The sequence below is a fragment of the Phyllobates terribilis genome, unplaced genomic scaffold, assembly GCF_046119375.1.
Source record: "Phyllobates terribilis strain yellow unplaced genomic scaffold, ASM4611937v1 Scaffold_1__5_contigs__length_1240528914, whole genome shotgun sequence".
NCBI lineage: Eukaryota > Metazoa > Chordata > Amphibia > Anura > Dendrobatidae > Phyllobates > Phyllobates terribilis.
In genome coordinates this window covers 895,082,049-895,108,834 of record NW_027362761.1, presented here as the reverse complement: position 1 = coordinate 895,108,834, position 26,786 = coordinate 895,082,049, and the positions used below count along the sequence as shown (strand labels likewise).

The window sequence follows — 26,786 nt, the reverse complement described above, 5'->3', positions numbered from 1 at the left end:
ACTTTTATAGTGTTACATTTTCTATGTCATATTTGCACTAATTTTCTTTTGTGATTGTTGCTCTATCTTCACATGTTAAAACTCAAGAAAGATAAGTTTATAAAAAAGAAGCAAACAACAGATTTTTCAAATGCAAAAGGTTAATGATTTTAGGATGGCAAATTGAAAAAGTCCAGCATGGTTTGGTCCTGTAGGAGGTATGACAGTAAAGTCTTCAGTCCTCTCATTGCCATGGCTGCAGTATCTGGCTTGTGGCGAGGCAGAGGGGGCGCAGGTGCTGGAGCGCGGGCTCAGCCATCAATGGGTGTCAGGTGCTCCAGCACAGCTAACAGGCGGCTCTAGGACCGCAGCGCTGCAGTGCTGTCAGGGTGGATGCAGAAGAAAGGAGGAGGAGAGCCTGTGACCCGGGAGGAGGATAGGGCGAGGAGAGCAATGCTAATTCAAGGGTACAGTTAGAGGCACAGACACCTAGGGAAGGGGCTCGGAGCAGGAGGTGGCGCTACAGAGGCTCAGGAAGGCTGCTCTCCCCAGGTAGCATCCAGCAATGAACATGTCAGTGTTGACTTTGCAGGAATATGAATTCGAGAAGCAGTTTAACGAGAATGAAGCGATCCAGTGGATGCAGGAGAACTGGTAGGTGCCCTCCTCGTGTATGGCTGTGTGGTGGGCATGAGGAGCCATCTCCCACGCAGGTTCAGAGGCAGGAGTGGGCTGTAATTGTGCTGCACACTTTTCCCATGCACTGTGCTGTATATGATGGGAGCAGGCCTCCATGGCAGACCAGGGGTACAGGGGGCATGCTGATGTGCCAGGGCCCTGCTGCACAGGAGATGAATGGGGGGCTGCATAGGATGCCGCTTGGCTACACAGTAGGGCTTTATTCTGGTAAGAGCCAGGGCCTAAGCTGTAATAAGCTAATGGCCATTAACCCCTGGCCTGCCACAGCAGCATCCTGGCTACAAGCAGATGACCATTTATATTGTGTAACACCAGCCCTGGGTATGTGCTCCTCATGGGAGATCAGATTGGGGGCCTCTGTGTACTGCGAAGCGGAATATGTTGGCAATACTGTGCTGCTCTTCATCGCACAATATTTTTACTCTGGTTGTATTGTATATATATATTGTTGTATCATTTCCTAATTGTCAGTCCACTCCACATCCCTCTGAGCGTCAGCTCCTGTTCAGTTTCAGTGGTGCCTATAGGGCATACTGTGATGTCATTGACCTGTGTTGTCCTCCCTCCCGCCGTGGCTGCGCTCAGACACATGGAGCACTTGTGCTCATCTAATGGCTCTTGGATGGAGCAAGGAGATGCTCAGATTTGTACAAAGGATGCTACTGGAGTTTTAGTCTGCAAGACTGATTCCCTGCCTCATAAATGGCTATTGTCAGATACTGCTTGTTAATACAATCACTTTTGCAGTTTGCTGCTTATTAGAATGTGCATCAGTTTTTGAGATAGTAACACTTTGCTTACAGCTCGTTGCCTAGGAGACCGACCACCGCTGCTGTCTAGCTTGTATACACTAACTGCCCTGGCGTTAGCACCATAAATAACGGTGTTCACCAGCGGTCCTGGACATCTTCAGAATAATGCTTACAGACTCAATAGAATGGAGCTTGTAAGCACGGAGTATGTTCTTTTTTCTAGCAGCAGTGGTCGGGCCCCAAAGCAACGAACTGTAGACAAAAGAGAAGTGTCAATATCGCAAATGGCTAAAAGCAGTGAATTGTAAAATTGTTTCAACTTACAAGCACTATCCGACAATACACATTTATGAAGATGGGAATAGTCCGTTCAATTATTGGTTCAGACGCTTTAAAAATCGAATAGAGCAATAGAAAAAGCTGATCATGATGACTCTTATCTCTATGTCTGGTCCTGGACTAATTGCAGAAAGCTTACTTTGTTCCTGTTTGCAGCCAGGAGAGTTTGCTGTCGTTCTTTTCTCATACTGTACATGCTTCACGTGAACTTTTGGTAACGGAATAGTAGGCGAGAACTTGCCAATGAAAAAATGCATTCATCTATGTCTTCAGGGCTACTAAACACAAAAATGGGTTGTAGATAGGACCGGTATGAGCACAGAGTATGCAGCAAGGGCAGGACGTGGGCTGAGGTACTGAGAGTTGGCTCCTTGTGTTCTTTGTCTTTTTTTGCAAAAGTTGGGCAACCAACATGGAGAAAATATAGAGTGTGCACAATTAAATGTGGAAAGCAAATGTGCCATATATACAGTGGTGGCCAAAAGTATTGGCACCCCTGCAATTCTGTCAGATAATACTCAGTTTCTTCCTGAAAATGATTGCAATCACAAATTCTTCGGTATTATTCTCTTCATTTAATTTGTCTTCAATGAAAAAAACACAAAAAGAATTATCCTAAAGCCAAATTGGATATAATTCCACACCAAACCTAAAAAAGGGGGTGGACAAAAGTATTGGCACTGTTTGAAAAATCATGTGATGCTTCTCTAATTCGTGTAATTAACAGCACCTGTAACTTACCTGTGGCACCTAACAGGTGTTGGCAATAACTAAATCACACTTGCAGCCAGTTAACATGGATTAAAGTTGACTCAACCTCAGTCCTGTGTCCTTGTGTGTACCACATTGAGCATGGAGAAAAGAAAGAAGACCAAAGAACTGTCTGAGGACTTGAGAAACCGAATTGTGAGGAAGCATCAGCAATCTCAAGGCTACAAGTCCATCTCCAAAGACCTGAATGTTCCTGTGTCTTCCGTGCTCAGTGTCATCAAGAATTTTAAAGCCCATGGCACTGTGGCTAACCTCCCTAGATGTGGACGGAAAAGAAAAATTGACGAGAGATTTCAATGCAAGATTGTGCGGATGGTGGATAAAGAACCTCGACTAACATCCAAACAAGTTCAAGCTGCCCTGCAGTCGGAGGGTACAACAGTGTCAACCCGTACTATCCGTCGACGTCTGAATGAAAAGGGACTGTATGGTAGGATACCCAGGAAGACCCCACTTCTTACCCCGAGACATAAAAAAGCCAGGCTGGAGTTTGCCAAAACTTACCTGAGAAAGCCTAAAACGTTTTGGAAGAATGTTCTCTGGTCAGATGAGACAAAAGTAGAGCTTTTTGGGAAAAAGCATCAACATAGAGTGTACAGGAAAAAAAAAGAGGCATTCAAAGAAAAGAACACGGTCCCTACAGTCAAACATGGCGGAGGTTCCCTGATGTTTTGGGGTTGCTTTGCTGCCTCTGGCACTGGACTGCTTTACCGTGTGCATGGCATTATGAAGTCTGAAGACTACCAACAAATTTTGCAGCATAATGTAGGGCCCAGTGTGAGAAAGCTGGGTCTCCGTCAGAGGTCATGGGTCTTCCAGCAGGACAATGACCCAAAACACACTTCCAAAAGCACTATAAAATGGTTTTAGAGAAAGCACTGGAGACTTCTAAGGTGGCCAGCAATGAGTCCAGACCTAAATCCCATAGAACACCTGTGGAGAGATCTCAAAATGGCAGTTTGGAGAAGGCACCCTTCAAATATCAGGGACCTGGAGCAGTTTGCCAAAGAAGAATGGTCTACAATTCCAGCAGAGCATTGTAAGAAACTCATTGATGGTTACCGGAAGCGGTTGTTCGCAGTTATTTTGGCTAAAGGTTATGCAACCAAGTATTAGGCTGAGGGTGCCAATACTTTTGTCCGGCCCATTTTTGGAGTTTTGTGTGAAATGATCAATGATTTGATTTTTGCTTCATTCTCTTTTGTGTTTTTTCCTTGCAAGCAAATTAAATGAAGATAATAAGACCAAAGAATTTGTGATTGCAATCATTTTCAGGAAGAAACTGAGTATTTTCAGACAGAATTGCAGGGGTGCCAATACTTTTGGCCAGCACTGTGTATATATATATATATATATATATATATATATATATATATATATATATATATATATAATATATATTATAGACACACACAAATATCTCGAAAGTAAAATCCAATCACCACATCTGCAGCTTTGTTCCTCTATGGTGCCCGGCAGTCTGTTGGCACTGGTTCCAAAAATAGAAATAATTAATGTCCAGAATGCCAAAATTCCAGATCTTCAAAAATATTCTGTCTTTGCTGCAAAAAGATTAGAGAGACACCTTACACCCCCCCCCACCCCCAGCTAATCAATTTTCAATTTTACAAAATCCTGCTGTTCAGGATTATTAGCATCCCACCTTGCATCAGTGACTTAAAGGGAATGTGTCACCAGGCTTTTGCTTCCCCATCTGAGAGCAACATGATATAGGGGCAGACCCCTGATACCAGTGATGTATTACTTACTGAGCTGCTGCTGCAGTTTTGGTAAAATCACTGTTTTACCAGTTTTTTTTAATGCTGATTGGCAGTTTTCTGTGTACACTGTGCATGGGTACACAGCTGTCATTCCTTGGTGTTTGCAGGATAAATGGAAATGAGGCCTTATTCTTTAAAGCGCACCTGTCAGCAGGATTGTGCTCAGTAAGCCACATATATTGTCAGGTGGGCGGCATTACACTGTTAAAATGATACCTTTGTTGATGAAATCCGTGCTGTGGTTCTTTTATAATCTTTATTTTAATTTCTGACATAATAATATGCCCATACTTTGGGGAGGGGCTTTAACTTGTGTTCTGCTTATGTATTCCTATGTCTGCCTTCTGACAGGTCACTGTTCCTTCATTGACCTTCCTCCTATTTTAAATATACTGCCTGTGTAATTTGTGTGCCAAACCTGAAATTTACATGCCCCAAAACGGCCACCCCGCCCACTCATGCGCAGTAGCATCTCACTGTTGATGAGAAATGCTACTGTGCAAGTGCGGCCGGCGGCGCCATATTGCTGCAGGCAAATTTCTTTTTCCTCCAGCAAAATGGCGGCAAGCGACAGATGCCACAGCACGGCTTTCATCAACAAAGGTATCATTTTAGTCAGTTTAACGGAGCCCACCTGACACTGTATGTGGTTTACTGGGCACAATCCTGCTGACAGGTGTGCTTTAAGGTTCTCTTTCACAGGTCAGTATCTCCGGTACATGTGGTGACAGTTTCCACACGTACTGGAGACACTGACACATGTAGACCCATTCAAATGAATGGGTCTGTGCGCATGTCAGTGTATTTTCTCGGTCCGTGTGTCCGTGGGCATAACAATCTGACATGTCTGTTTTTTACACCCTGCACGGGGAGCAAAACGTCCCACACTGATGACATACGGATGACATCCGTGTGTCATCAGTGTGACACGTACCGGCGCCTGGGACAATTCCTCATCATTCTTCCCTGCTGGTGCTGATCGCAGCGCCAGCAGGGAAGACAATGATACGAGTAGTAGTCTGCTCCCGCAGTGTCCAACTGTAAGAATAAGATAAAAAAAACCTTATACTCACCTGTCCTAAGTGACCCCCGCTGTAATCCATGCGACCGATCACGCAGAGGAGCCCGTTCGCTGCAGGAGTCATTATCCTCTGCGTGATCGGTCGCATGGATTACAGCTGTTTTTTTTATTTTTTATTATTATTCTTATTTTTACACTTGGACACTGTGGGATTTGAGCAGCATTATGGACGCTATAGTTGAATCCAAAAGTTTTGAGACTGACACAAATTTTGGAATTCAGTTCAAATTCTGACTGACAACCCATCCTTACCTAATGGAGTTTATCACAATTTCTGTGTTTTTTGCCTGTTCACCCACTTTTTGAGGATTGACCATAGATTCCCAATGGGATTGATCCTGGCCATGGACCCAAAAATGTCAATGTTTTATTCACAGAGACAAATATCACATTGTTCATCACCAAATTGCTCCTGGATCGTTGGGAGAAGTTGCTCTTTGATGATGTTTAGATAACATTATTTATTACATTCTTTATATGTTTGATTTGATTTCAATTGTGAGTGAGCCCACTCCCTTGGATGAAAATCAACCCCAAACATGAATGTTTTCAGGATGCTTTACTGTTGGCATGACACAGGATTCCTGGTGCTGTTCACATTTCTTCTCCAGACAATCATTCTTCCAGATGTCCCAAACAGTCTGAAGGGGGCTTCATTGGAGAAAACAACTTTACCACAGTCCTCTGAAGTCCAATCCGTCTACTTCCTGCAGAATATCAGTCTGTTCTTGATGTTTATCTTGGAGAGAAGTGACTTCTTTGCTGCCCTTCTTGACAACCGGCCAGCCCCCAAAAGCCTTTGCCTTGTTGTGCGTGCAGATGCACTGTCACCTGCTTGCTGTCATTCTTGAGCCAGTGCTGCACTGGTGGTGAACTGATCTCGTGGGTGAATCCTCTTTAGGAGATGGTTCTGGCACATGCTGTACTTTCTTGGGCGCCCTGAAGCCTTCTTCACAGCAACTGAACATTTAACTTTTAAGTACTTAATGATCTGATAAATGTTTGATTTAGGGGCAATTTTAAAAGCAGCAATGTCCTTGCCTGTAAAGCCCTCTTTCATGCAAAGCGATGATGACTGCACTTGTTTCCTTGGAGGTAACCATGGTTCAAAGAAGAAGACAATGATTTAAAGCACCTCACTCCTTTTAATCCTGCCAGTCTGCTGTTATCACTCTGTTACACTGATTGAATTATATTAGCTGCCTTGTCCTCATTAACACTTCCTCCTGAGCTATCCCGAAGAGCACTAAAATTATGTAAGCAGGTCATTTTGTGGCATGGCTGTAAATCAGTGTAAGGCCACGTTCACACATTCAGTATTTGGTCAGTATTTTACATCAGTGTTTGTAAGGCAAAACCAGGAGTGGAGCAATCAGAGGAAAAGTATAATAGAAACACGTTACCACTTCTGCATTTTTCACCCACTTCTGATTTTGGCTTACAAATACTGATGGGAAATACTGACCAAATACTGGATGTGTGAACATGTGTTGTTTTTTTTTAAGTTAATTTTTATGGCAAAGAATAACTTTGCAGGTTTTTGCAATTCATCCGATCACTCATCATAACAATCTAGAGTTATTAAATTTCCACTATAAAAACTGAAGCAGCAAACTTTGTGAAAATCAGAATTTGCACTAGTCTCAACTTTTGTCCATGAGTGTACAAATACAGCACTGTGTACTACATGCAGCAGTACGTAAGGTTACTACTATTTATAAGAATGTTTTATATCAAATAATAGATGTTATACATGAAGTTACCCTTTTCTTTAAAAAAAAAAAAAAGTTCTTCAGCAGCTGAATACCATAAACTAAGTAATTAGTAGTCACCTTGGAGTTCAGTGACCTATGCGACTTCTCCAAGACTTCTAATAGTGTAGGTTATATTTTCCCATATCTAACCATACACTGTAGTGAGTTGAAGACTACACCGTGTGCAGAATTATTAGGCAAATGAGTATTTTGATCACTTTGATACTTTTTATACATGTTGTCCTACTCCAAGCTGCATAGGCTTGAGAGCCAACTACCAATTAAGTAAATCTGGTGATGTTCATCTCCATAATGAGGAGGGGTGTTGACTAATGACATCAACACCCTATATAAGGTGTGCTTAATTATTAGGCAACTTCCTTTCCTTTGGCAAAATGGGTCAGAAGAGAGATTTGACGGGCTCTGAAAAGTCCAAAATTGTGAGATGTCTTGCAGAGGGATGCAGCAGTCTTGAAATTTCCAAACTTTTGAAGCGTGATCACCGAACAATCAAGCGTTTCATGGCAAATAGCCAACAGGATCGCAAGAAGCGTGTTGGCCAAAAAAGGCGCAAAATAACTGCCCATGAATTGAGGAAAAACAAGCGTGAAGCTGCCAAGATGCCATTCGCCACCAGTTTTGCCATATTTCTGAGCTGCAACGTTACTGGAGTATCAAAAAGCACAAGGTGTGCGATACTCAGGGACATGGCCAAGGTAAAGTAAGTTGCCTAATAATTCTGCACAGTAATAGTTACCTGCACAAACAGATATCCTCCTAAGATAGCCAAATCTAAAAAAATCCCACTCCAACTTCCAAAAATATTAAGCTTGGATATATATGAGTCTTTTGGGTTGATTGAGAACATAGTTGTTGATCAGTAATAAAAATAATCCTCTAAAATGCAACTTGCCTAATAATTCTGCACACAGTGTATATACATAGTGCACAATGCAGAACATCAAAACTAATGTATAAGGCCATGTTCCCACATCCAAAAAGTTGATTTTTTTTTCAGTTGTGGTTTCTCTGCGGTCGTCTGCACCAAAATATGCAATAGCACTCTTAGGCTATGTGCGCATGATCATGATTTGAAGCAGAAATTTCCTGAGCGTTTCTGCATCTCCTTGGCAGGAAAAACGCTGTGGAAATTCCGTGCGGTTTTTGATGCATTTTTTGAAGCTCTTTGATGAGTTTTTGTATATCAATGAATGCTTATTGGGGCTAAATAAAGTTATTTGGTGGGACATTGCTTAAACCCTTGGATTACCATCAGAACTGGGGTGAGTATATTGGTTAATTTAAATGATTAAAGAATGTGTCTGTTGTATTTCAAATAAAGTGTTTGCTCTGTGTCTGTGTGTTTATTTAGCGCTTTACTTTACTTTAATTAGGTTTGGTCATGAAAAGGTCTGATTGACACCTTGTCATCACCAAACAAAAGAACTAGGTGTCAGCTGATCCCATTTGCCCAATTTTCATTAGCATTTCTATTCATGTAATTTATGCGGCAGCTGTGAGCTGCTATATTTAGCCTGGGAAGGTGTAATTTGAAAATATGGTCCCTGGCTATAATTAACAGCTCACAGCTGGTTCGTTAGCTGCTATGTCTCCCCGATCAGCACTCAGCAGTGCTTTGGACGCAGCGTATTTTTGTTGCACTTTTGTTGTCCTTAAATGTGAATCCACCGCATATAATGACACTTCAATCTGTCAAAATCTGCAGTGGAGACTAGCGTGTCCGCTACAGAAATTGACATGCGAGTGAGTTTGGGTACGTGGCCACGGTCAGGAGCCGCTGCAGTTTTGACGCTGAGTGTTTATACAACGTCAAACATTCAGCGTCCAGATGTTACAGCATAGTGGATGGGATTTCTAGAAATCCCATGTCCACTATGCGTGCATCAAAGGCTGTGAATCACTCGCAGACACAGGCTGTGAATCACTCGCAGACACTGACAGTGACTGACACTGACAGCATGTCAAATTCTCTTGCGGAGTCGCTAGTCTCTGCAACAGAAATTTGACCACTAGATTGTATTGAATGCGGTAAATCCGCATGGTTCAGTGAACACATGGATTTACCTGTGTTCAATAGAACACAGCGTTTTGGACACAGCAAAAATATGCGTCCAAAGTGCTACTAAGTCTTAATCGTGGGCACAGAGCCTAAAATTTAAAAAAAAAATGTCGTGGGCTCCCACGTCATTTTTATAACCAGCAGAGGGAAAGCCAACCGCTGGGGGCTGATATTAGTAGCCCGGGAAGCGGCCATTAGCCAACAATGTTTTACTGGCTAGTAATATCAGCCCATAGCTGTTTGTTTAGCCTTTACTGGCTAGATTACAGGGGGGCTCCAAAAAAATTGACGTGGGGTCCCCCTATAAAATCTAACCAGAAAAGGCTAAACTAGACAGCTGCAGGCTGATATTAATAGCCAGGAAAAGGGCCATGAATCCTGGCCTCCTCCGCGGCTATTAATATTACCCCTCATCTGGAGCTTAGCCTCCGCTCTTCCCACTACCCTATAGTGGTGGCGAGTGGGGTAATAGATGTTGCGATTCACGTCAGCCTTGTATTGGCGGCTGACATGAAGCAAAGGTTAGTAATGGAGGGCGTCTATAAAACGCCCTCATTACTAACCGCGTAGTAAAGTTATCGCCGCTTTTTCAATAAATACGCGGCCAGAATAAAGTATTTTAACAAAATAAAAAACACACGGTTTTTATTTTTTTTTTATTGTACTGGGTCCGTGAAGCCATCGATCTTCTGAAAAAAAAAAAGTAAAAAAACAAACAACCATATTGCTCACTTGTCCGCCGTCAACAATTGTCCCACTGCCATCTACAGCAGTGACATCAGCAATCACTGATGTCACTGCTGTGAGCTGATCGCTCACGTGACTGCAAGTCCTGGAAGCACAGTATACTGCTGAGAGCATCGCCGGGGACCAGGACCAGGAGGACACCCGGGGGGCGCCGGACAGGTGAGTATAAGTTTTTTTTTTTTTTTTTAACTTTATTTTTTATATTTTACACCACGTGGTAGCTGGCTTGGCTGGGAAGACTACTGCTCCTCCCAGCTGTGCCGCTCTCGCTGTTATCAGCAGGAGCGGCGGTCGGATGAGAGGAGTAGCAGTCCTCCTCTCCCGACTCTGGTACCGCCCGCAGTGCGTTTCTGCCGTGAATACGCAGCCATTGGCTTTTAATTGAAACGCATCAAATCCGCAGTTATAAATATTATACCTTCGGATTTGATGCGGCTCAATTATAGTCAATGGGCGCGAATTTGCGACGGAAACACACGCACAATGGTCATGCTGCGGTTTTTACCGCAATGGTAATCCTGAGCGGAAATTTCCGCATCATGTGCACAGCACATCAGGATTATCATTGCAATAGCTGGCAGACCTATTAACAAGCGTTTTCGCAGCGGAAAAACCGCCGCGAAAACGCATCAAAAACGCTTTGTGTGCAGATTTGATGCTGTTAGTTTTTTTTTAATGTATTTTCTTAGTACAGAAACTCTAGATTCTGCTTTATAATTGCATTTTTAAACACATTTTTTTCAGCAGTCATAGAAGTCTATTAGGTAAAAACATACCTAAAAACGTTCACTCCAACAGTGTTTTTCACCCCTTCCCTACTGGGCAATTTTCCGTTTTTGTGCTTTCGTCCTTTCTTGCCCTTCTTACAAAAGCATTTTTCATTTTCTGACGACATATAAGGGCTTGTTTTTTATGGGAACAGTTGGAATTTTGTTTTCACTTTTTCAGTATAAATGAAAGGTATAATTCAAAACTACAAGTGCAGTGAAAAGCGCAATTCCGCAATAGTGTTTTGGGTTTTGTTTTTACGTCGTTCATTGTGCTTTTAATATGACCTGGGAGTATAATTCCATATGACCATTTTCCAGGTCAGTACAATTAGGCCACGTTCACACATTCGGTATTCGGTCAGTATTTCACATCAGTATTTGTAAGCCAAAACCAGGAGTGGGTGATAATTACAGACGTGGTGACGTGTTTCTATTATACTTTTCCTCTGATTGCTCCTTTCCTGATTTTGGCTTATCAATACTGATGTAAAATACTGACCAAATACTGAACGTGTGAACTTGGCCTAACGGTAATTCCAAACTTGCATCATTTTCTTTAAGTGTTTAGAAACAAATTGAAAATTTGTTTACTAAAAAAAAAAAAAAAGACAAACATTTATTCTTGCCTCCTCCTCCTATCTTTGGGCCCGTACTGCGTCCTAATACAACCCCTGGCAAAAAATATGGAATCACCGAGAATGTTCATTCGGTTGTTTAATGTTGTTGAAAAAAAGCAGATCACAGACATGGCACAAAACTAAAGTCATTTCAAATGGCAACTTTATGGCTTTAAGAAACACTAAAAGAAATCTAGATTAAAAATGTGCTACTCAGTAAGGGTAATTTTTTTCAGACCAAGCAGAGGGAAAAAATTATGGAATCACTCAATTCTGAGGAAAAAAATATGGAATCATGAAAAACAAACACACAAAAGAACACTCCAATACATCATAAGTATTTTGTTGCACCACCTCTGGCTTGCAGTCTCTGAGGCATGGACTTAATGAGTGACAAACAGTACTCTTCATCAATCTGGCTCCAACTTTCTCTGATTGCTGTTGCCAGATCAGCTTTGCAGGTTGGAGCCTTGTCATGGACCATTTTCTTCAACTTCCACCAAAGATTTTCAATTGGATTGAGATCCGGACTATTTGCAGGCCATGACATTGACCTTATGTGTCTTCTTTCAAGGAATGTTTTCACAGTTTTAGCTCTATGGCAGGATGCATTATCATCTTGAAAAATGATGTCATCATCCCCAAACATCCTTTCAATTGATGGGATAAGAAAACTGTCCAAAATATCAATGTAAACTTGGACATTTATTGAAGATGTAATGACAGCCATCTCCCCAGTGCCTTTACCTGACATGCAGCCCCATATCATCAATGACTGTGGAAATCTGCATGTTCTCTTCATGCAGTCATCTTTATAAATCTCATTGGAACGGCACCAAACAAAAGTTCCAGCATCATCACCTTGCCCAATGCAGATTCGCGATTCATCACTAAATATGACTTTCATCCAGTCATCCACAGTTCACAATTGCTTTTCCTTAGTCCATTGTAACCTTGTTTTTTCTGTTTAGGTGTTAATGATGGCTTATGTTTTGCTTTTCTGTATGTAAATCCCATTTTCTTTAGGCGGTTTCTTACAGTTCGGTCACAGACATTGACTCCAGTTTCCTCCTATTCGTTCCTTGTTTGTTTTGTTGTGCATTTCCTGTTTTGGAGACATATTGCTTTAAGTTTCCGGTCTTGACGCTTTGATGTCTTCCTTGGTCTACCAGTATGTTTGCCTTTAACAACCTTCCCATGTTGTTTGTATTTGGTCCAGATTTTAGACACAGCTGACTGTGAACAACCAACATCTTTTGCAACATTGCGTGATGATTTACCTTCTTTTAAGAGTTTGATAATCCTCCCCTTTGTTTCAATTGACATCTCTTGTGTTGGAGCCATGATTCATGTCAGTCCACTTGGTGCAGCAGCTCTCCAAGATGTGATCACTCCTTTTTAGATGCAGACTAACGAGCAGATCTAATTTGATGCAGGTGTTACTTTTGGAAATGAAAATTTACAGGGTGATTCCATAATTTTTTTCCCTCTGCTTGGTCTGAAAAAAATTACCCTTACTGAGTATCACTTTTTTAATCTTGATTTCTTTTAGTGTTTCTTAAAGCCCTAAAGTTGCCATTTGAAATTACTTTAGTTTTGTGCCATGTCTGTGATCTGCTTTTTTTCAACAACATTAAACAACTGAATGAACATCCTCCGAGCCCGGTGATTCCATAATTTTTGCCAGGGGTTGTATATGTCCTAATATCATATGGAAGCATATAAAATCATGGCATGTAGTACGAGATGATGCCATGTTACGAGGCATTGCTTCTAGGCAGGACGACAATGTTGGAGGTGGTATATGGAGTGACAACTCCGCCATAATTCAGAAGCGTAGGGACTTTGAGGGCTGTGGTACTGGCTGCAGGACTTTGCCCTCTACATGAGACCTAAGGATTATATTTTTTACCATGGTTTGAAGTTTTTCATTGTGATCTCTACATTAAATATGAAATACACAGATTGATTGGAACTATAAACAGATATATTTTAGTATTTTCTAGATATTACAGCAATTATATTAGTGAAATATTTTTTTTCTTTTGTGTCCTCAACTACATAATTAATTTGTAGCCTTTTTGTGCTGTATTCATCTGGGTGTATAATTCATCTGGGCATTGATTTTTTTCCTGGCGAACAGTCTTTACTAATTAAAAAGAAATATTCTTACTACATGCTCTACAGGATGTGTATTGTGCAATACTACATGGCCCTATACAAGTATGTCAGAAATTAGGCATATAGGATATATGTTTTACATATCACACTTTTATGCACTGTTATCATTGCTGTGAGCTGAACTTGGTACAGCAAGGGGGATCATATATGTACAATGTCATTTCACAGTATGCCTTTTGATGTAAACAAAAATGGTCTGAATTGTGAATCTCTTGTGAAGAACTGTGTGTCTCTATGGTAACAGACTACAAACAAACTAAGTAGTCTTACTCTGCAGTTATATTGCCAGTCGTATATCCATGGTATGGAAGCAAGGGAGTATTCCAGTAGGAAACTACAGCTCATAGTCCGGAATCATGGAGATACATAAAGGGGTTGTCCACTACTAAGATAACCCTTTCTTAATCTGAATGTTTGGCCCCATGAAAATAAAACCACCTATACTCACCTCCCGTGCTGGTGCCGTTCCAGCGGTGTCGGCACTCTCGTTCCCGGGGCTCACGCGCGGTTGTGATGAAACGTGAGTCTGGCGCCCAGTCAGTTCTAGCATCACTCTCCCCACCTTCGGATGTATATTTAATCAAGAGGAAGTGAGAGTTGGCCAGCACCAGCACGGGAGGTGAGTATACACTCATGGCAGAAAGTGTTGGCACCCTTGAAATTGTTTCAGAAAACAAAGTATTTCTCCCAGCAAATTATTGCAATTACACATGTTTTGTTATACACATGTTTATGTCCTTTGTGTGTATTGAAACAACACAAAAAAAAACAGAGAAAAAAGGCAAATTGGACAAAATTTCACACAAAACCCAAAAAATGGGCTGGACAAAATGGTTGGCACCCTCGACTTAATATTTGGTTGCACACCATTTGGAATAAATAACTGCAATCAATTGCTTCCTATAACTATCAGCAAGCTTCTTACACCTCTCAACTGGAATTTTGGACCACTCTTCTTTTGCAAACTGCTCCAGGTCTCTCATATTTGAAGGCGTCTTCTTCGAATAGCAATTTTAAGATCTCTCCACAGGTGTTTAATGAGATTTATATCCGGACTCATTGCTGGCCACTACAGAACTCTCCAGTGCTTTGTTTTCATCCATTTCTGGGTGCTTCTTGAAGTATATTTGGGGTCATTGTCCTGCTGGACTAAGATGCAAACCCAGCTTTCTGACTATATTGCCATCTAAAATCCTTTGGTAATCTTCAGATTTCATGATGCCTTTCACACAGTGAAGGCACTCAGTGCCAGAGGCAGCAAAACAACCCCAAACATCTTTGAGCCTCCACCATATTTGACTGTAGTTACTGTGTTCTTTTCTTTGTACGCCTCATTCTGTTTTCAGTAAACAGTAGAATTGTGCTTTACCAAAAAAGCTTTATCTTGGTCTCATCTGTCCACAAGATGATTTCCCAGAAGGATTTTGTCTTACATACATTTTGACAAACTGAAGTCTAGCTTTTTTATGTCTCTGTGTCAGAAGTGGGATCCTCTTGGGTCTCTTGCCATAGTGTTTCATTTCATTCAAATGATGATGGATAGTTTGCGCTGACACTGATGCACCCTGAGCCTGCAGGACAGCTTGAATTTCTTTGAAACATGATTGGGGCTACTTATCCACCATCTAGACTATCCTGCGTTGCAACCTTTCATAAATTTTTCTCTGCCGTCCACGTCCAGGGAGATTAGCTACAGTGCCATGGGCTGTAAACTTCTTGATTATGTTGCGAACCATGAACAAAGGAACATCAATTGTTTACCCACAATTTTGAAACGGTGCAAATTATTTTGTCCTGCCCATTTTTGAAGTTTAGTGTGAAATGATGTCCAATTTGCCTTTTTTCCTCAGTTTTTTTTGTCTTCCAGTACACACAAAGGAATTAAACGTGTATAACATTCAGATCGAGAAGGAGTTGCCCTAGTAGTGGACAACCCCTATAATTCTGTATAGTTGCTAAGGACATAATATTTCATTGAATTATATAAGTTGCTCCATTTTTTTTCTGATGTAAATTGAAAAAAAAAATTAATTTGGCTGGGGACCTTTGCATTAAATTGAAGTCTCTTATCAAAAAAGAACTCCCATCAAGGTTTTTATCCTCTTATTATATTACAATCATCATATTATATAGCATTGTGTTCTTACAATTGCTCATTTTGGCTTTCTACCCAGCTAATTCTTCTCTTTTGTCTGCCCTATGTAGAAACAGGAAATGTCTTGTACCTGCTTTTATCATTCCTGTCTTTAACTCCTGACCCAGCTGTTCCATACTCCCCCTCTGCCAGGCATGTTTGCAGTGCCAAATGAGTCATGCAGGGAAAATTGACCTCCTGTTTCTACATAGAGCTTAGAAGGATTCAGCTAGTCAGTTTTTAATCACATGATGTCATAGACCTAATGGAAAAGAGAAGAATTAGCTGGGTAGAAAGGCAAAATGAGCAATTGTAAGTACAAGGTACTATATAATATGATGACTGCAATATATTAAAGGGGTTGTCCGGTCTAAAATGAAAATACTTTTGAATCCCCCGTTCATGCACTGTGCGCTTAAAGGAGTCGTCTAGTGGGCGCAGCATCGTTCCATACAAGTGTATGGAGTGAGGGCGTGACTGTCTAGTGGGCGCAGCCTCGTTCCATACAAGTGTATGGAGTGAGGGCGTGGATGTCTAGCGGGCGCAGCCTCGTTCCATACAAGTGTATGGAGTGAGGGCGTGGCTGTCTAGTGGGCGCAGCCTCACTCAATACACTTGAATGGAGCGAAGTCACACCCAGTAGACTGTTTCTGCCCCGGAGTATGCATATCACATAATCACTGCTGTTCCCAACTCAGAAACCAGTGAATCCTTGCAGCGCACAATGCTGTGATTCCAGGTAAATATCCACGGTGTTATGGGCTGTCTATAACACCGTGGATATTTACCTGGAATCACCTTATCTTGCAGAATTACTTCTCTTTTGTGAGATACTGAGTCCCACATCTATCCCTCTCAACACGCAGCCATACAGGTATGCTCTTCCCTCTCCTATATCTCCCTTTTTTCTTTTTGTCCCTCCTACTCCTTCTTTCTTTTGCCATGAAAAGTATTACTGTGGGAGCTTACTATAGCTTTGTTACTTTGACCTCTATGGATCAAGCTTATGTTTACTTTATGTGCTTCAATTTTACAAACATACTTTTGCTGTATCAAAATGTGCATGACTGTAATGTATTTTTTCATATTTTTCTTTTGATTCTATCATTGTAGAGTGTACTGATGAAGGTCTATATGACCGAAACATTGCTGTTTAAACACTCTTAATTTACTGGCTAATTAATTTTTGAAAATGTATCTTGAGTGCCGAGTTTTGCATCATATATCTACTGGCGTTGGACCCTGCTCGAGCACCACATATAGGAAGTGCAGTGATTTACTACGCACCCAAAATTAGCATCACTTTATGACTCATGTGAATAAGGTTTTCATAATGCGGATTCAGTAAATGATCTGCAAAAGAATACTTCTGCTGTATTTGTATGTACTCTTAAGGGGGTCTTCTAGTCTAGACACCCGATTTTTTTTTTACGCTATTTTTGCTTTTTTTTTTTTTTTGTTGTTTTTTTTTTTCCTTCTTGTGGAAAAAGTATTTTTGGGATAAAGTTTTTTTACAATATATTTACACATGATTGAAGTATGCTCACAATTTTTTATATCATGAAAACAGTATAAATAAGTACTGTAAAAATGCAGTGAAAACACGGTGGTGAAGGATGGCCACGATCCTGGCTGTTGTTCTTATCTGAAACAAAAAAAAACAAAAAGATTCTTAATTATTATGATTCTTGCTATCTTCGGTAGCAGAATTTTAAATACCGTGAAAATTAAAAAAAATGGCGTCATGCTGAAAACTGAGTATCGATTTTTGGCACTTTTTCGCACAATTGGAGGCCTGTCAAAATCACAAATAAAAAGTTTTCAACTTGATTCTGGTACAGGAGATAGGCACTTGTATACTGAAAATATGTGCACAACCTTGACTCAATTGACCAATTGGTTCTGGAGATATCGTGGCCACCAATTGGAAAAAGTGGTTTTGAGAAAAATGCATTAACGTTTTCATACTGATTACATAGAGACACATTTACTTACAATCAATCAGCTATTCCAGGACCACAGAGTGGTCATAAAATTCCTGCGGAGCTGCGCTCTTTTCTGCAATAAGATCTGTCGTCTCGAACGGAGTCAGACGAACGCTGCGACTTAAACGAGCCTTGTCCCAAGTGTGTGAACATCTCCGCTTGCTGTCCAATAGTCATCCCCATCATGTCCATTACTTTAAGAATTGGCATAAATCCCTCGTTAAAGATAATTATTGCCAAAAACGTAGCTATGTTCACAATCTTTGCATCCAAATGATGTTTCGGAGCAAAATTCCAAATGAGCGAGTTGTTGTTTTTTTGCGTTTCTGCTCCAAAACAACGCTCCAGCAAATTATCATTCTATAAGATTTCTATCAGTATTCGGTCAGTATTTTTTCTCAGAAGTGGGAGCCAAAACCACGTGAGGAACAATTAGAGAAAAGGTATAATAGAAACAAGTCACCAATTCTGCATTTATCCTGGTTTTGGCTCCCACTCCTGAGAAAAAATACTGACCAAATACTGAGAGTGGGGCTGTGGCCTTAGGGTCATAATACTAAGGGCTGTTTTTTAAAATGCCGCCCAAAAAATGACCATCTATTGGGCAAGTTAATCCAAAAGCTAAGAAAGCATACACGGGCGATGGAATGCATCATTATGCATGGCGCGGTCTGAGCGTGCGCCGGAGGTCGCTCCCTATAAGGTGCTATAACTTTTTTAATATTGCGAATTGAGCTCAATCATTTTGCAGATATATTCTTCACACTAAATACATGAAAAAAATATATATATATAAAAAAAACGATTTTTCCGATCCGCTAGACTAGAAGACCGCCTTAATTGCTTTCCAAACTTACTATATATCATTCAGACTTCCTTTTTTCACATACGAGTACTATCTGTGATTTTCATAGATGGCACTTGTACCTATGATAGGCTATGAGGCTATTCACACACATTTTTTTTTGTAGGACCGGATGGTCTGTGCAAAATCTAAGACATGTCTGATATTGATCCAAATGTCTGATCAAAATCGCCAAGGCTAGTCTATTGGTCCATGGAAAACAATCGGACTGCACCCGGATGCCATTCATTTGCTGTCTGTTTTTCACAAACTGTGAGAAGTTGGAGAAACTTTTTTTTTTTTTTTAATCATAGAAAAACTATGTGTGACGCTCGGTTGAAACTCGGATAAAACTCTGATCAAAAACTCTGATGAAACTCGGTCCGTTTTTCTCGTACACAGGTGTCTAAATGAGACCATATACAGTTAGGTCCATATATATTTGGACAGAGACAACATTTTTCTAATTTTGGTTCTAGACATTACCACAATGAATTTTAAACAAAACAATTCAGATGCAGTTGAACTTCAGACTTTCAGCTTTCATTTGAGGGTATCCACATGAAAATTGGATCCTTAACATGTGCCACCCTGTTTTTAAAGGGACCAAAAGTAATTGGACAGATTAAATAATTGTGAATAAAATGTTCATTTCTAGTACTTGGTTGAAAACCCTTTGTTGGCAATGACTGCCTGAAGTCTTGAACTCATGGATATCACCAGACGCTGTGTTTCCTCCTTTTTGATGCTCTGCCAGGCCATCACTGCGGTGGTTTTCAGTTGCTGTTTGTTTGTGGGGCTTTCTGTCTGAAGTTTAGTCTTTAACAAGTGAAATGCATGCTCAATTGGGTTGAGATCAGGTGACTGACTTGGCCAATCAAGAATATTCCACTTCTTTGCTTTAATAAACTCCTGGGTTGCTTTGGCTTTATGTTTTGGGTCATTGTCCATCTGTAGTATGAAACGACGACCAATTAGTTTGGCTGCATTTGGCTGGATGTGAGCACACAGTATGGCTCTGAATACATCAGAATTCATTCGGCTGCTTCTGTCCTGTGTCACATCATCAATAAACACTAGTGACCCAGTGCCACTGGCAGCCATGCACGCCCAAGCCATCACACTGCCTCCGCCGTGTTTTACAGATGATGTGGTATGCTTTGGTAGAGGTTTATCTTGGTTTCATCTGTCCAAAGAATGTTCTTCCAGAACTGTGCTGGCTTTTTTAGATGTTTTTTTAGCAAAGTCCAGTCTAGCCTTTTTATTCTTGATTCTTATGAGTGGCTTGCACCGTGCAGTGAACCCTCTGTATTTACTTTCATGCAGTCTTCTCTATATGGTAGATTTGGATATTGATACGCCTACCTCCTGGAGAGTGTTGTTCACTTGGTTGGCTGTTGTGAAGGGGTTTCTTTTCACCATGGAGATTATTCTGCGATCATCCACCACTGTTGTCTGCCATGGGCGCCCAGGTCTTTTTGCATTGATGAGTTCACCAGTGCTTTCTTTCTTTCTCAGGATGTACCAAACTGTAGATTTTGCCACTCCTAATATTGTAACAATTTCTCGGATGGGTTTTTTCTGTTTTTGCAGCTTAAGGATAGCTCGTTTCACCTGTATGGAGAACTTCTTTGACCGCATGTTTACTTCACACCAAAGCCTTCCAAATACAAGCACCACACCTCAAATCAACTCCAGGCCTTTTATCTGCTTGAGAATGACATAACGAAGGGATTGCCCACACCTGTCCATGAAATAGCCTTGGAGTCAATTGTCCAATTACTTTTGGTCCCTTTAAAAACAGGGTGGCACATGTTAAGGAGCTGAAACTCCTAAACCCTTCATACAATTTTAATGTGGATACCCTCAAATGAAAGCTGAAAGTCTGAACTTCAACTGCATCTGGATTGTTTTGTTTAAAATTCATTGTGGTAATGTCTAGAACCAAAATTAGAAAAATGTTGTCTCTGTCCAAATATATATGGACCTAACTGTAGTTCTCAGTGCCAAGAAAACTGCAGGTCTCCTGACCACATTGAGCAGTAGGTAAAATCTGTTTATCATCTGAAACCTACGACATTGTTTATGGGGGGAACTTTCTGATCAGAGTTGTTTTTAGAGGGGTAAAGGCTAAATGGGGCTGTTTTGTGGGAGACACTCTGGCTAGGTTGGGTTATGAGGGGCACTCTCTGGCTGAGGCTGTGTATGAGGGGCACCGTTTATTAGGGGCACTATATGGCAGGCAGGTGTGCAGCTTCTAAATGGCATAAGGCTGGTGCTACACGGCAACATGTGCCGCCAACAGCAATTCTCCGACAAGTCCTGGGACCTAAAACATTTCTGCAACTTGTCTGTGGCTTGCTGTCATGCGACTATTTTAGAGCTGTGATTATGCTGCAAATAAAATACCCAAATGGCAGACAAGTCACTTGCAAGTCATAGTCGTACGCGACTTGCATTGAAGTCTATGGCAAGTGAGTTGTTTGCGACTTGTGTCCAGTGACAGAAAATCCACAACATTTGGAAACGTTTGTGACATGTTGCGGTAAGCTGCAACGCGACACTGCAATCTCAGTGTTGTACGACCGCTGTAGCTGGGGAGCCCTAGCTTAAGCCTTCGGATAGGGGATAACTTTCTGATCACTGAGGGTCCGACACTCGGGCACTCAGTTATCCCGAGAACCAGTGTGCTGCAAAGCCCTGCGTCACCAGAGCAGAGGTCATTCGTGCGCACTTCTGCTCCAGTCACTGTTAAGGGGCCCGCCAGAGATTGCTGATTGCTGCTCTCGTCTGCTCTTCAGTGCTACCATTAGAATGGCTGGAACAGCAGTGTGCATGATTGCTTCTCGAGATTGGTGGGGGCCACGGCTGTCAGACGCCAGTGACCAGAAAGTAATTGACTATCCCATAGAGAGGGGATACATTTCAAACTTGAGAATACCCCTTAAATGAAAAATTGGTGGAGCTCTATAAAGGCTGGCTGAGGCAACATTCACTCAAGCACTGGGCACCAGGCACTTTATATGGAGGGGGCGCTCACTGACCGGCCACTGTCCATAAGGGGGCACCTCGCTGACTGGGCACTGTATATATTAGTGGCGCTCGCTGGCCAGGCAGCATATACAGTATATGGGGGGCGCTTGCTGGCCGGGCACCGTATATATGGGGGGCGCTCGCTGGCCGGGACACCATATATATGGGGGGCGCTTACTGGCCGGGCACTGTATATATGGGGGGCGCTCGCTGGTTGGGCCGCGTATTTATGGGGGGTGCTCGCTGGCCGGGCACTGTATGTAAGGAAGGCGCTCGCTGGCTGGGCACCGTATATATGGGGGGCGCTCGCTGGCCGGGCACTGTATATATTCGGGTGCTTGTTGGCCGGGCACTGCATATATTATGGTGCTCGCTGGCCAGGCAGCATATATATGGGGGGTGCTCGCTGGCTGGGCACTGTATATATGGGGGCGCTCGCTGGCTGGGCACTATATATATGGGGGGGTGCTCGCTGGCTGGGCACTGTATATATTAGGGTGCTCACTGGCCGAGCACTGTATATACACTGTGTTCCAAATTATTATTCAAATAATATTTTCTCAGATTTTCCCAAATTACCTATATGAATTGCAGTAATTGTAATTTTCCAGTCAAATAACTATTAGAGTACAATTGAAAGGTTTTTGTACAAACTGCCTATGATAACAGTATATTTTTAAAAAAATAAAACACTCAAACTGCACTCAAAATGCATGTTCCAAATTATTATGCACAGCAGAGTTTTCAACCTTTTCATTTTAATAAAGAACAAAAAAATGGTCATTTTTGAAATTATAAGCATTAGCAGGTTATTACAAACTGAAATCAAACAGTTTTCAACTCAAAACTTTATTCTAGGTGATGTTACATTTGCACATAGGACCCCTTGTTCGAAAGGAGCTTCTGAACTCTCTCGTCCATTGAATTTTGTCAGGTTTTGGATGGTTTCTGCTTCAATTGTTTTGTATGAGGACAGAATACCCTCCCAGAGCTGTTGCTTAGATGTGAACTGCCTCCCGCCATCATAGACATTCCTTTTGATGATGCTCCAGAGGTTCTCAATGGCGTTGAGGTCAGGGGAGCATGGGGGCCACACCATAAGTTTGTCCCCTTTTATGCCCATATCAGCCAGGGATGCAGATGTGTTATGTGCAGCATGAGACGGTGCATTATCATGCATGAAAATGATCTTGCTGCAGAATGCACGGTTCTTCTTCTTGAACCATGGCAGGAAGTGCTGTTTGAGAAACTCAACATTATGGAGTTCATCTTTACCCCTTCAGGGATCCTAAAGGGGCTGACAATCTCTCTCCCCATGATTCCAGCCCAAAACATTACTCCACCTCCTCCTTGTTGGCGCCGTAGCCGTGTTTGCATGGGGTGTCCATCAACCAGCCATCCTCCACTCCCTCCATCTGGACCATTGAGCGTTGCACGGTACTCATCGGTGAACAAAACAGTTTCAAAGTCAGTCTTCATGTATTGTTTGGCCCACTGGAGCCATTTCTGCTTGTGTGAAGTGGATAGAGGAGGTCGACAGGATGGCTTACGCACAGCTGCAAACCTCTGAAGGACCCTGCATCTTGTTGTCCGGGGGACGTTGGAGGCACCAGCAGCTTCAAAAACTTGTCTGCTGCTATGACAAGGCTTTTTTGCCGCTGCTCTTTTAACCTGACGTAATTGTCACGGGTGTGTCGCCACGAAGATCGTCACGATTACACAGCCTGACTTCTCGCAGCTGACTTTTTGGTGCTTTGTGTTTTTCGGCAGTGAGGGAGTTAATTCTCTCTCTCTGTGCTAGACGAGGTCCAGCCTCGCCCAGCTGCAATCAATGCTGCTGTAGTGAGACTCCTTCAAATGCCTGCTGGTCTGTTAGGGAAGTGTCGGTGAAAGCATTTCATGCAGACAAACAGAGCGGATCGTGGTATTTGGAGTTTCAGAGATAAGTGTATTCGGAGAGTTTTTTCCCTTCCTCGCTTTATCATTTATCTCCTTTCCCGTTGGTGTTCCCTCTGTTGTAGTTGTGTAGTTTTTGTATGCAAGATGGTTTTGGTTTTTCCCTTGTACTGTCTCGTTCGTCTAAGTACTGTGTGTGGGCATATTATTACTTGTCCCCTTTTGTTGTGATCGGGGTCCTTCTCAGGACTAGATTACTTAGGTGCAGGGATCCTCAGGAGGTAGGGGTTACGCTGGCGGCCTGGACCTCTGTACCTTTAACAGTACCTCCAGGTTGAGGGATTAGTCAGGGCCCCAGCTTAGGGTCAGCTTAGGCCCCCTACCTCCAGTATACAGAGACAGCGTGACATTTTCACCGACCACTTAGTTTTTCTCCAGCTACCATGGATCCAGTAGCCGGTCTAGCTCGGCAGTTGCAGAGTTTGTCCATGGAGCTGGCGGACGTTAGGTCCAAGGTTTTGTATCCTCAGGAGCAAGCCGGACCAGAACCTAAAGTAGCTCTCCCTGACAGGTTCACTGGGGGGCGGGACAAGTTTTTTGTTTTCCGGGAGGCATGCAAGTTGTACTTTCGGCTGCGGCCTCGGTCATCGGGGAGTGAAGAACAAAGGGTGGGAATTGTCATCTCGCTCCTACAAGGGGACCCACAATCTTGGGCGTTCTCTCTTCCCCCGGGCTCCCCGGCTCTCCAGTCAGTGGATAGGTTTTTCGCTGCTCTGGGACTCGTATATGATGACCCAGATCGGATCTCCCTTGTTGAGTCTAAGTTACGTAGGATTCAGCAGGGAGATCGTCCGGCGGAGGAATTCTGTTCGGAGTTCCGTAGGTGGGCCACGGACACCCAGTGGAATGACCCGGCTCTTAGGAGCCAGTTTTGTCAAGGTTTATCCGACAAATTACAGGATGTGTTGGCACAGTATGACTCTCCCGCGTCACTGGAAGCCGCTATGGCCCTTGCTAATCGCGTTGACAGACGGCTTCGGGAGAGGTGCGGGATAACTCTACCCCCTGTGATGACTCCACCTCCTACAAGGTCCCCTCATATGGTGGTTCCCCTGGTCAGTCCAGAGGAGCCTATGCAATTAGGAGGGACATCATTTCGGGGGAGGGGACCGGTGGTGCGCCATAAGACAGGAAGGTGTTTCTTCTGCGGGAGAAAGGGACATTTTATTGGGGGGTGTCCATCCCGTCCCTTGCAGAGTGTAGAGTCGTCGGAAAACTGTTGATCCCAGGTTGTGTGGTGGACGGCAATCTGGGAGTAGGTATTTCGTCCCTAGGTTCGTCTCAGTTTCTCGTACCGGCGGAGGTGGTGGTGGGTACGAGAACTGAGAGGATATCTGTTCTTCTGGATAGTGGGGCCGGGGCTAATCTGGTTGATGCTCGGTTTGCCCGGGTTCAAGGTATGCGATTGAGTGAGTTGGCTAAACCCATCCCCATATTCTCGATCGATGCCAGGCCTCTCGGTCAGGGAAGTTTTTTGCAAGCTGTGCATGACGTAAAACTTCAAGTGGGGGCGATACATAATGAACTGTTGTCTTGCTACGTGTTGGAGGGTCTTCCCACTCCTATAGTGTTGGGCCTTCCTTGGTTAACTAAGCATAACCCGGTTATTAATTGGCAAACCAGAGAGATAAGCCAATGGAGTAAATTCTGTAATAAAAACTGCATGAACACGGTCATCGGTGCGGTTACTCCTTGGGTCTTACCTCCATTTCTGGCGGACTTTGAGGATGTATTCTCGGAGAAAGGGTGTCAGGAACTACCTCCTCATCGCGAGTATGACTGTTCTGTAAAACTGCTCCCTAAGGCCAAGTTACCTAAAGCTAGGTTGTATAACCTTTCTGGTCCTGAGAGGCAGGCCATGAAGGATTATATTTCAGAAAGTCTGGCTAAGGGGCATATTAGACCTTCATCTTCACCGGTGGCTGCGGGGTTCTTCTTTGTTAAGAAGAAAGATGGAGGCCTACGCCCTTGCCTGGATTTCCGTGAACTTAATCGGATTACGGTCCGAGATCCGTATCCGCTCCCACTTATTCCCGATCTCTTTAATCAGATCGTGGGCGCCAAATGGTTCTCTAAGTTGGATCTCAGGGGGGCGTACAATCTGATTAGGATGAAGGAGGGGGATGAGTGGAAGACGGCGTTTAACACTCCGGAGGGGCATTATGAGAACCTTGTCATGCCATTCGGTCTGACTAATGCCCCGGCGGTGTTCCAACACTTTGTTAATGACATTTTTCGCCGCCTGGTGGGACAGTTTGTTGTCATATATCTGGATGATATCTTAATTTACTCGCCGGATCTGGTGTCTCATCAGGAGCACGTTAGGCAGGTGTTACAGATCTTGCGGGATAATAAACTGTATGCCAAATGGGAAAAGTGTGTGTTCGCCGTACAGGAACTCCAGTTTTTAGGCTTCCTGGTTTCAGCGTCCGGTTTTCGTATGGACCCTGGGAAAGTGCGGGCAGTTCTTGAGTGGGATCGGCCAGAGAATCTTAAGGCACTACAACGTTTCCTGGGGTTTGCTAATTATTACCGGAAGTTCATTCGTAATTTCTCGTCCATGGTTAAGCCTCTCACAGACATGACTAAAAAGGGGACGGATTTTTCTAGGTGGTCTGACAAGGCTTGTCAAGCATTCTCCTCCTTGAAAAAATGTTTTGCCTTGGCACCCATACTCATTCAACCTGATGCGTCACAGCCATTCATTGTAGAGGTAGACGCTTCCGAGGTAGGGGTGGGAGCAGTATTGTCACAAGGTTCGTCCCCTGGTAAGTGGCATCCGTGCGCCTTTTTCTCTAAAAAATTGTCGTCCGCCGAGAGGAATTACGATGTCGGCAATAGGGAACTCTTGGCCATTAAGTTAGCTTTTGAGGAGTGGCGCCATTTTTTGGAGGGGGCAGTCCATCCGGTCACCGTCATCACCGATCACAAGAACCTGCTATATCTGGAGTCCGCGAAACGTCTGAATCCCAGACAAGCTAGGTGGTCATTGTTTTTTACCAGGTTTAATTTTGTCGTTACATATCGTCCTGGGTCAAAAAATGTAAAGGCGGATGCCTTATCTCGTAGTTTCCCTGGGGCAGGGAATACGGACGACCCGATTCCTATCCTTCAGGAGGGGGTGGTGGTTTCGGCAGTATGCTCTGAGCTGGAGGAGGAGGTATTGGAGGCTCAGGGGGACGCCCCTGTTGGACCTCCGGGGAGACTGTTTGTTCCAAATCAGTTGCGACAAAAGGTGATCGAGGCACACCATAACTCAGTTTTTGCAGGACACCCGGGGAGT

General features: G+C 43.0%; 1 protein-coding gene across 2 annotated transcripts in view; it reads left to right on the top strand.

The window, feature by feature from the left end:
* Positions 1-242: 242 nt before the first annotated feature.
* ELOVL6 (ELOVL fatty acid elongase 6) overlaps positions 243-26,786 on the top strand; it is a 113,194-nt gene continuing 86,650 nt past the window's right edge. Inside the window, exon 1 of one of the 2 annotated variants that reach the window (XM_073640833.1) lies at positions 243-633. Coding sequence is in view for 1 of the 2 variants with exons in the window: in XM_073640825.1 (XP_073496926.1) it covers positions 545-633 (89 nt within the window). In the remaining variant the exon portion in view is untranslated. The remainder of the gene's footprint in view (positions 634-26,786) is intronic. The other variant, XM_073640825.1, reaches the window with a different exon arrangement.